Source organism: Fukomys damarensis, unplaced genomic scaffold (genome assembly GCF_012274545.1).
Source record: "Fukomys damarensis isolate Sample0158 unplaced genomic scaffold, DMR_v1.0_HiC HiC_scaffold_39, whole genome shotgun sequence".
NCBI lineage: Eukaryota > Metazoa > Chordata > Mammalia > Rodentia > Bathyergidae > Fukomys > Fukomys damarensis.
In genome coordinates, this window is record NW_022900951.1 from 38863502 (window position 1) to 38874981 (window position 11480).

General features: G+C 40.3%; 2 protein-coding genes across 2 annotated transcripts in view; one reads left to right on the forward strand and one right to left on the reverse strand.

Annotated features, from left to right (window-relative positions):
- The window catches only part of Efhc2 (EF-hand domain containing 2), a 175258-nt gene that overhangs the window by 120121 nt on the left and 43657 nt on the right, over nucleotides 1–11480 (reverse strand). The gene's annotated exons all lie outside the window — the stretch shown is intronic.
- LOC104855262 (putative deoxyribonuclease TATDN2) lies at nucleotides 277–2815 on the forward strand. The gene is made up of 2 exons (XM_033760335.1): nucleotides 277–375; nucleotides 574–2815. The coding sequence occupies exon 2, from the start codon at nucleotides 770–772 to the stop codon at nucleotides 2531–2533; it is 1764 nt and encodes a 587-aa protein (XP_033616226.1). The 5' UTR covers nucleotides 277–375; nucleotides 574–769; the 3' UTR covers nucleotides 2534–2815.

The following is an 11480-nucleotide window of genomic DNA, read 5'->3' on the forward strand; positions in this document are numbered from 1 at the left end:
GGGGGAGGGTGCAATCCCATGATCCCTGACACACTTGGTAGCCCATTAGAGGGCTCCAAAGTCTCCGAAGAACCTCCCTTCCCATTCCAAACCAAAAGCCGCCCTTGATGATCCGGAAGCACTTCAACAGTCCAGCAGAGGCGCTTCCACAGGAAGTAGCTTGAGCAGTCGATTGCGCCTCGCAGTCTGAGAGGCACTTCGAGGGCTCGGACACCTAGTCCGGCTCTCCGTGAATTCAACCTTTCGGACTTCTCCAAACCGCTTTCGAGTTGCGGAGAAGTACTCTCGCCATCTCTACGACTCTTGAAAGGCGGCAGGAAAACTTCCTAAGCTGCGGAACAGCGACATTTCCAGTACCACCCGAGAGGCCCTGAGGTAAGATCCCCTGACAAACACAACTGCCCCGGGAACTCAATGACGTGGTTTGGACGGGGCAGGGGGTCCCAAGTGCCTGAAAATCCCCTCATTTTGGTAGTGGGGACTGAACGTTAAAAAAGGAGAAATTTGTGGACCGTGTGGAGGTTTGCCTAGGGCTCATTCAGCCACTGAATTCTTCCTCCCCTCTTCCCTCAGGCCCAAGTGTGGTTGGAACAGCCTCGCTGACCCTAAGAGGGTTCTTTAGTCCGTGGGATCCCTGTGCGCTGTGCCTCTCTGCGCTGTGACGTTGTGTGCCACTGCGCCGCTAGTCTGTGGGATCCGCGGGGCCGCGGGGTCGCTGTGTCTCTGCGCCGCTCTGCCGCTCTGCGTGCCGCGCGCCCGTTTCTAAAAGATGGCTTCTGGAGAGGGCGCCTATCGCCGCAATTACAAAAAGAGTTCCTACTACTACAGGAACTCTAAATTTGCAGCTGAAGCTGAGGGCCAAAGTAAAAATGAGGAACCAAAGTTCGCAAAGTGTGATGGGCTTGAAGAGCAAGGCCCTTCAAAGTTTTGCCAGGGCTTCCCGGGAAAAGAAAAGGGGTGGAATGCCCTGGATGCGAAGCCAAGACGGGCACACGGTCGTCGAATGCCAGCCAGGAATACTCCCTTCCATCCTCCGAAACAGCCATCCCCAGAGATGAGCAGCCCAGCTGAGAGAAATGTGGTTGTATCTCCTGGTAAAATGCTCAATGAGAAGCCATTTGGCAACCAAAGAACATTCTGCGAAAAATGCACTTCAGCCCTACAATTTCTGGATGTTGATGACCTCAACTCATTAATCCTAAAGCTTAAGGAAAAGGTCGTGCTCGAGCACCCTTCTTCAAGAAGGTATTGGCATGATATTGAAGAGACTGCCACAGTCAGAATCTCTCAGGAGGAGCTATGCTCCGAGAGTCTCCCAGTAGTTTCACAGCCTTCACCTCACCAGAATGACTATGGCATTCAACAGCCTAATTTGTACTACAGCCCTTGGAATGACTACACCAGCTCTTGGGTCAGCAGTCTCAGGCATCCGTCCTGTTTTCCCACTGACGGTGGTGACAGCAGCACCACTACCACATTCCAGGCTGAGAGCGGCAGCAAGAATCACGTGGAGACTTATACCTACTCTGCAGTTCTTTCCCAAAATATATCCAGAAAGCTGAAGGTGACAGAAGAGAAATCCAAGAACTCTGGATCATTTCATTTCTCCAGAAATTTAGAAGCAGCCTCAACGGTGAAAACGTATCAAGAGGAGAAGTTGCAACCCCATGGAGCACATGCATCTGGCTTCCAGCAACGCAGTCACCAGCAGTCATACCAAGCAGAGGGTTTCATTGATTCCCACTGTCACTTGGACCTTCTGTATTCCAAGTTGTCTTTCCAAGGGACCTTTTCCAAATTCAGAAAAGTTTACGGCAGTTCTTTCCCTAAGGAATTTCAGGGCTGCATCTCTGATTTCTGTGATCCTCGTACCCTAAAATATGGCCTATGGGAAGAGCTATTGAAAGACGATCTGATCTGGGGGGCCTTTGGCTGTCACCCTCATTTTGCACGCTACTACGATGACTATCAAGAAAGAAATGTCTTGCAAGCCTTACGGCACCCGAAGGCTGTGGCATATGGAGAAATAGGCTTGGATTACTCTTACAAGTGCACCACACCTATCCCGGAGCAGTTCGAGGTATTTGAGAGACAACTGGAGCTGGCTGTATCTCTCAACCTCCCATTGCTGATCCACTGCCGAGATGCTGATAAAGATCTACTGAGAATCTTAAAGAAAGCTGTGCCCCCTGATTACAAGATCCACAGGCATTGCTTCACTGGCAGTTACTCCGTCATTGAGCCCCTGCTGAAGCATTTCCCCAACCTGTATGTGGGCTTCACAGCAATCCTAACTTACAATTCTGCCTGGCAGGCCAAAGAAGCTCTGAAAAAGATCCCACTGGAAAGAATTCTCGTTGAAACCGATGCTCCGTACTTTCTCCCTCGTCAGTTTCCTAGAAGCGTCTGCCGGTATTCCCACCCAGGTCTGGCCCTGTATACTGTGCAAGAGATCGCCAGAATCAAGAATGAGCCGCTTTCCCATGTCTTAGTCACTCTGCATGAGAATACCCGTCGCCTCTACAATCTTTAATCCAAAAGGACACAGTCAGGAGTCTTCAAAAAAAGGGAGACCAGCAGCCTGACAAAATACAGACTGAGCTCTGCCTGTGTCCCCTGTCAACGATACATTCAAGATTCCATGGAAAGAGAAAAAAAGGTATCTTCCCAAAAACGTCTTCATAAGACTTCTGCTTCTGGCTGGTAGGACTGGGTACACTGCGATGGGAGGAGGGCTTAAGGAGAACAGCCCTTGCTGTTTTTAAGGTTCTACCTTCAGCCAAAATGCTAGATAGTAAATAAGAAAGAGTTCTCTGCAGCCTATTTTTGAGCAGTTGGTGAAAAAAAAATCACTCTCTGGCTTTTTTCTTTTCCTAAAGTAATGTTAAACTTTAAAAGTGAGGTGATTTGTTGTTTATTCTCAAAGTGTGTGTTACAGGAATTTAATAATCCATACTTTGTTGTCAAATTCATAAATTTAGTGGTTATTCAAGTTAAGGTTTCTTATTTCTAAAGACAAATAAAATTAGCATTTCATATAAAGGGAAATTAATTTAGACAAAGAAAATTTAGCTAATAGTTATGACAAGGCAAGGAGGCTGTGGAGGCTCTTACAGCCAGGGATGGTGGAGTCTTCTCCACTGAGATGAGTCTTGAATCTGAACTCCTAAGGTGTGTAAATTAGTGTATAATAGCATCTGTTCACTGAAACTGCTGATTCTTAAAGTTCAAATGTATAGCACTTAGAAATACTATTCTTCAGAAGGACTTCGAAAGCATCCACAGGACAAAAACTGAAATACTTCAGCTGTCCACTTGGCTAACAGCAGTCTTCCCTGAGAATATGACTCACATTTTGGGAAAACCATTTGAGTTAACTTTGGGAGCCAAAGCACACACCTAAATCCGAAGTCCCAGTACCAGATGAGACATGCATGTCATTTTAAAAATGCAAAATCTGACTCTTGAGAACTGAATCCTTGGAATCGGAGTACTACAGACTTCTCTGGTTCCTCTGCATTCATTTAACTGGATCCAGAAAAATCAGCTGGCTCCTCGCCGTTTATCGTTCACAGCTCAGAAGTCACTTCCACAGAGAAGCCCCCTGTGGCCACCAATCTGGGAGATAAAAGACCCGCTGACTCTGTTCTGTTTTGATCTTAGCACTTAGCCTGTAGCTGAGTTACTGTTGTTAACTTATTCGTTATGTTCACTGGTTATCTTCCCCCTACTAGGCTGTAATTTAGCAGCTCATCAGCCTTATTCAGCACTTAATCCTTGATGTTAGACTAGTGCCTGGAACACAACAGGCAGCAAAAGATTTCTTGACTTTGTATGACTTCATTAATACCTGGGAGGTTAATAACAATACTAGGAGAGAGGGCAGTACTAGGAAGGAAATATGAGAAATAAGCCATCATATTTCCAACACCCCTCTAATGCAAAAGCCAAGGCAAATATTAAAGGCATGCTATCTATATAGCATATAGGTGTCACACATGATGAAAAGAAAGTCAAACCTTACTAGGAAATTGACAGTTTGTTTTTCCTATACATAAAACTGAGTTTATCATAGATTTCCCCTTTGTTGAGGATAAGGTCTTTTGAGAAAGAAGTTTAGATGTTAAAAAAAAAACCATAATGCTTCATTTCTCTTTATTAAAACAGAAGTTTACTGCAGAGAAGGTATATGATTTGTGCTCACTTCAGCAGCACGTATACTAAAATTGGAGAAGGTATGATTTGATGATAGTTTTCTTTTCCTTTCTTTGGTACTGGAGGCTAAACTAGGGACCTTGCACTTGCAAGGCAGCAGGACCACTGGGGCTAAATCCCCGGCCTAGATAGTTTTCAAGACAAACCTGGAAACACTAAGCCAGTGTTTTAAGATTAAATTTTTTGACGTAATAGACCCTTTAAAACAGACATTGCTTAAAGTGTGGCCTGCAACACACAGGCGCCCTAAGCTTGTTTTACACAATGGTAGAAAACAGGGCTCCACACACACATTTTAGGCAAGTACTAAATTGTACAAAGTTCTGCAAGCTTTTTTCTTAATTATAGGGTCTCACATATCCTTTGATCTACCAGTAACATTATAAGGACCCCAAAAGATGTTTCTCAGTACTGATGACATAATAGGGGGAATACCAGCAACTCCTGATTATAATGCCCTGACCACATTTCATGTAGTGGCATTTAACTATGCCTGCCAAAATGGCATTGCCAGGTAGACATTTCAAAGGTGAGTGTGAATTAAACAATTGTATTTAGGGCAGGGGATGTGGCTCAGTAGTAGTGCATTCGCCTAGAATATGCTAGACCTTCAATTAGATCCCCGGCATAACACACACACAAGCAGAAAAAAACCTTGCATTTATAAGTACACATTCAACAAGATAAACAGGATCTACACATACAATGAAAGTACTTTTCCTTCAAAAAAATATTTTTATATAGGAAAAATGCTTTTCTAACCTACTCTCTCCCTGCATATTTTATGGCAAATATTTGAACTACATATACTGCACTGTCTCTGACATACAGAAGAATAACTTGCCATAATTTAACTTTCTTTAGAAATGGGAGGAAGCAATGCAGTCCTATCTGCATGGCTTAATCTAAAAGTCACAATCTTCATTTACTTATTTCATGAATAGGGCAGACAACACTTCACCTATTCACATTACTAACAAAGAAATATTGCAATGCAAATATGCAAAATTTGAGGCACTTTGTAAATAGTTTTTTCCTTAAGTGATAGATATTCCATTGAAACTTATTAATTATTATTATAATTTGGGGGGGTACCCGGGATTGAACTCCGGACCTTGCACTTGTGAGGGAGGCAGCGGAACCACTTAGCTAAGTCCCCAGCCCCTATTATGAGAATTTTGTGGGGGTTCTGGGGCTCCAACTCAGGACCTTGAGCTTGTGAGCCAGGTGGTGGAACCACTGAGGTAAATCCCCAGCCCTTACTAGGATTATTAATTACCACTTATCTGTTTGTGTGGCCCTTGGTGTGTCAACTTTCCTTTTATCAAAGTCTTGATGGCAGCTGGTGATCTAGAAAGTCACTTTGCCATTAATGGTCCTGAGGCCACTAGTTAAAAGTCACCAGGCTCTCAAGGCTATTACCAGCCTCTGCTTTACTTAAATTTTTTTTTTTTTTGGTACCGGGGATCGAACTCGGGTCCTTTCTCTTTTACTTAAATTTTAGAAAGGTAGGATTGAGTACTGCTCACTGAAAGAGTGCACACTTAGCATGTAGAAAGCTCTGGATTCCATCCCATGCACTTAAAAAAAAACAGCAGTTTCTACCTTTAAAATTCAAAAGTTTATCTTGCTGGGCATGGTGGCAGATGCCTGTAATCTCAGCAATTGGGAGGCTGAGGCAGGAGAGCTACCACAAGTTCGAGGCCAGCCTGAACTAAATAGCTATACTGTCTCAAAATAAAAAATATCTGCTGGGGATTTAGTTCAGTGGCTCCACCGCCTGCCTCGCAAGTGCAAGGTCTCGAGTTCGATTCCCTACACCAAAAAAAAATTTTTTTTTTATTTTGTCTTAAAACAGAAGGATTTTATTTTCACATTTTGTCTTTATGCATATTTAACTTCAAAATTGACACCTGCTTTGTAAAGAATTTTTGGGGTGTTTGTTTTGTTTTTTTGTTTTTGTTTTTTTGAGACAGGGTCTCACAGTATCGTTAAGGCTGACCTGCAACTCACTGTGCAGCCCAGGCTGGTCTCGAATTCACAGGGATCCTCCTGCCTCAGCCTCCCAATGCTGGGATTACAGGTGTGCACCACCACATCTGGCCTAGTGCAGAATTTTTGACACACTTAAAAAGAAAGAAGTGGGGGAATAGTGCATAATTGAGCCACTTAGAGACAATCACTTTAACATTTGGAGTAGCACTTAGGCAGTTGTCTCTAATATTTCCATAGTCATTTATCAATTCCAGCATTGTGTTCCTTCAAATTTGATAATTAATATTTACTATAGCATTCACAAGTAGCATAAGTGTGTACGTTTTACTTCTGAATTTGTGATTTACATACGTAGTTTTATTTTCCTGAACAAGGTGCATTTGTAAATTCTGTTTGCGTTAAACAATCAACTTTGAAACTCCTTGTGCTTAGCTTAGTTCAAATATATTCTGTATACCGCTTTATAAGCTTGAGCTTTTAGTTATTAATATTTTTTTCTTTCTGCTTTATTGTGCTTTTTTTCTAATGTCTTAAACAAAACACTTTATTTACTTTTAATTGGGGGAGAAGCATTTAATACCATAAATTTGTAACTCTGCTGAATACATAGAATATCTTGATAAAAATTTAATTTCCTTCCTATAAAATTAATACATATGCATTATAAAAATATGCAAATGGCAATATAACGAAGCATGGGATATTTCTATTATCTAGAACTCACTGTTGATAACTTCCCTTTATATAATTTGATCATACAGCTATGACAAATTGCATATTTTTAAATAATTCACATTTTTGTAATTATAAAACTCATACTTAAATGAAGATTTATATGCCACGAAAATCTCAAAAAAAGCTAATATAAAATGTCAATGTTCTAGTGTATTTTTACTTATAGCCATTTTTCAACAGTTAAAAATACAAAACTTGCATGTTTATTCATCAGCAGAGTTAAATGAAGAACATTTACAGGTTTTTCCTCCCGATTGAGAGATAATTTAACCTTATGCTTTGTAAATTTTTAATTTTGAGTCTGTTTTAATTCTAAAGATTACTTACTGAAACTAACTTGAATAAAGTAACATGTTTTTCTTTTATCTGTCCTTAGTTTGCATTTAAGGTCCCTTTTATTATTGTTGTTAATTATTTTATCTTTCAATAAATACTGAATATGTTTACATTTTGTTTTGAACTTTACTTACATTTCACAAGGATCTACTGTATGTTTCATTCCACTGCTCTCCGCTAGTCCTTTGGTTTCATGACTTCTCCCTGGTTGAACTGCTTAATTTATTTCTTAATTAGCTGAAATATACCTTCAAGCAATTTTCTCAGGAAAAGTATGTGGATGGCATGGTTATGGTAAACTATATAACTGAGGTAATTTTTTACTGTTTTCACGAATTAATAAACACACTGGTGGACCGGGGGTTTGGTTCAGTGGTTCTGCCACCTGCCTCCCAGTGGCAAGGTCCTGAGTTTGATCCCCGGGATCCAAAAATAAATAAACACATTGGTGAGTTTAGAATTTCTGGGTCATAAACTTGGTCCTCTAAAAGTCTGTGCTGTGTCTCCTGGTGTCTGCTATGGTACTGCAACTTCTGCAGGGAGCGGGGGCCTCACTCCTTTTTCTATGAGAATGTTTGGTACAATCTTTGCTTTAACCTTAAAATTTGCCAGGACATGAGTTTCGTTTTTCTCTTTTGCAGAGTAAATATTCATTTTACACATTTGCATCTTTGGTCTGAGAAGTTGATTTTGTTTTTATTGTTTTCTTATTGTATGTTTAATTGAAGCAGCTGCTTTTAATCTAGCCTCTGAAACTTCAAGAATAACTGCATGCTAGGGCTCCATCCTGTCCAACCTTGAACTCTTTGTTTTGTTGCGTTTTGGTTTTTTTTGAGACAGGATCTTGCTGTATAGGTCAGGCTGACCTTGAACTCACAATGTAGCCCAGGCTCATCTCGAACTCCCTGCTTTAGCCTCCAAGTGCTGAGACTACAGGCATGCGCCCCCATACCTGGTTTTAAATTCTTGCTCTTACATATGATTTTTTCCTCTATTTTTTTGAGGCCTTCTCATGTTTGACTTCCCAACTCTGCCCATTCTCCCCAGTTTTAGGGTATTTTTCCATATAATGCATGTTACTTTTCTCATATTTCTTCCTTCATCTTCAAGCTCTCTTTGCTTTTTTGCCTAAAGCCTCACTCAGCAATATTTTAAATTATTTATTCTCTTGCTCTATTTTCTCCTTCCAGCTTTCACTTCACATGGTTTGCTTTCACTGCTTATTCTTTATTATATATTTCCTTTTACTCAACAGAAAGCACAAAGCACATTGTTGGCAGAAACACTCACTTCCTAAAGAAAACGTATTTTTGAAATAAGTATTTTTCTTCCTTTGCCTCTTGAACACTGTGCTGTTCATTTATGTTGCAGTCTTTTCAGAAACCTTATGTTGAGTTTCTTTGTTCATTCTTGCAAAGAGGAGTCTATCCAGGATAATTTTCCCCCGTAATAAAATAGGTGGTTCCACTCCCTTTTACCATGCACCCTAATGTTCTCAGACTCTTCCTCTTAGTAGGAAGGTAACAGATAGAAATTTATATATAGCATGGGAGGCCATGGGTTCTCCCTAGCAGGAAACCTTTAAATTTTTCCATATAAACATTTCATTTAAAAAAATTACTCATGTAAAAGGGACAACCATAAAATTTTCTACACACACACACACACACACACACAAAATAAATAAACATTTCATAAATTGACCTGACCGACCTTCACTGCAGGAACAATGTCTAGTCCTTTGTGTTCCTACTTTGATCTTGCTTCCTGAGCCTCCTTGTGGCGCTCTAAAGCCATCAACAGTTGGGAAAGAAAACCATATAGAAGGCCCTGCAAGTTGTCCTAAACACCCAATTCAATTCTTTTCACTTTCTTAGGAAGTGAAATTACAAGTTGGTTTGGATAATATTTCTTCAATATGACCCATCTATATTATACAAGTGGAATTTCTATGTTTACAGCATGAAGATGAAACCCTTCCTCACCCCCAGCACTTAAGCTGGTTTCTCCATGTTGGAAAAGTTTGCAAGGGCCGAGGATGTAGCTCAGTGGCACAGTGCCTGCCTGGCAAGTGCAAGATCCTGAGTTTGATTCCCTGAGCCAAAAGGCAGGGTGGGGGCGAGGATATAGCTCAGCAGCACAGTACTTGCCTGGCGAGTATAAGGTCCTGAGTTCAAGTCCCTGTACCAAAAAAGGGGGTCTGAGGAAATAGCTCAGTGGCACAGTGCCTACCTGGCCAGTGCTAGGTTCTGAGTTTGATTCCCCATACCAAAAAAAAAAAAGTTTGCAGTCATTTCAATTGGGATTGTGAAGGCCAAGAGGGCCAGGGATGTAGCTCAGTGGCACCACACCTGGCAAGAGCAAGGTCCTGAGTTTGATCCCCAGTGTCAATAAAGGTAAGTTAAATAAATGAATGGCAAAAAGGACAAATTATGCAAAAGTGATTGCCAAAGAATTTTTTGTGTTACAAAAACATCAATCTATTTATAATTTTTGCTCCAATTTTCATGACTAATCTATGGTTTAAGATGAAATGCACCTGTATGGGCAGCATTAAGCATTCATGAAATTATTTTTACATGTGTGCTTCATTTTAAGATACAATTTTATGATGCACAAAAGAAAGGGAAGTGGCTAAAATGCTGGAATATTCTGCTTGTAGCTTTATCACTAACTATATAACTGGCACAAAACAAACTCTGTTCACTGGTTAACCTTTCAGCAAAAATTAGAAAGTCAACACTTGCTAACCACAGGATACTGCAGCACTATTTAAAGGATTAAGAAAATTATGTATATATATATAACAGAGCTTTGCAGATAAAATGAAGGTATAAAAATACTGAATATATAAATCAGTGTAGTATGCAAAGCTGGAAGCTTAAAAATACCATCAAACACATATCTAAAATAGTCTTTTCTCCTCCGTATGGAGTCTATTGAGCAAGGCAATTAAAAATACTTGATATTACTGAGAAGAGGTTCAGTACCACTGTTCAAAAATCAGGCTTCCTGAAAAAAAAATGATGCTAGGACTAGAAGGAGGCCATGCTCCTCAGTGCTAATCACAGTGCCAGTAACGGAGTTTCAAAACACTGGACATCTACTAGAGAAAACTGATCTATTCAATACAAGATGCGAAAGAAAAATAGGACCTGCCGTATGAAAGATTTTATTTATATTTTGTGTGCATCCTGTATACACATTTGTTCCTTTTTCTTTTGTCATGCATGTAGTATGTTTTACACGTACAGTAATTCCTGGAATCATGAATTAGTTCTGCTCTGGGAGAACGTTCGTAAGTTGGATTTGTGCATAAATTTTATACACCTTTGAGACAAATAGACAGTGTATATTGCTTTGCACTTCCTAGCAGTCCCGCCACATCACCACTGCTTTTCCTCTTGTTCCTTGACATCCTGGACTCCGAGCACTGTACTGCTGTACACTGTCACACTGTACAGTAATCACACAGCAGCACAACTGTGTCTGGCATACACATGAGCTACTTACTTCCACAATTTGTTCCCAGCTACCAATTTTTGTAATGCAAGGTCCATTCATATCTGTGAAAGTCTGCAACTCAAATGTTTTTAAGTCAGGGATTTACTGTATATAAAAATCACAAAGACTAATGTGATAACTAAGGCAAAAACAGTGCATGCCACCATTCTGGGATAGTATGTATTTTTAAAATGCTTGGTTCTGCAGGCATGGTAGTGCAAACCTGTAATCCCAGCACTCTGGAGGCTGAGGCAGGAGGATAACCACAAATTCAAGGCCAATCTGAGCTACATAATGAATTCAAGGTCAATGGATGAATTCAATGGATACATACTGAGACTCTGTCTCAAAAAAATGAAAAAAAAGGCTAAATTCCACCCAAGTCAAAAGAAAAATGCTTTTATACAATGCCCTTTATGTTCTGTAATCTAAAAAATTTGTTCTATAATCCTAGTAATTACCCAATAAACTAGACCCCAAGTATACTGGGTCATTCTGTTGTCCCGAACTATATTATTGCCCACAAGTACATCAACAGCCAAGGTCACAAAATGGCTATTTGATTCTGAAAGATTTCTTTACTAAAACAAATAATACAAACCCGCCTAGTGACAGAAAACCTGCAAAATTCAAAGCTCTTTGTGTTGGATATATTGCTCAGTAACACAGTCTCCTTTTTTTTTTTTTTTTTTTTT

Bases quoted from the DNA above. Each gene is read 5' to 3' on its own strand.
- LOC104855262 (XM_033760335.1), top strand. From the start codon at position 770: ATGGCTTCTGGAGAGGGCGCCTATCGCCGCAATTACAAAAAGAGTTCC.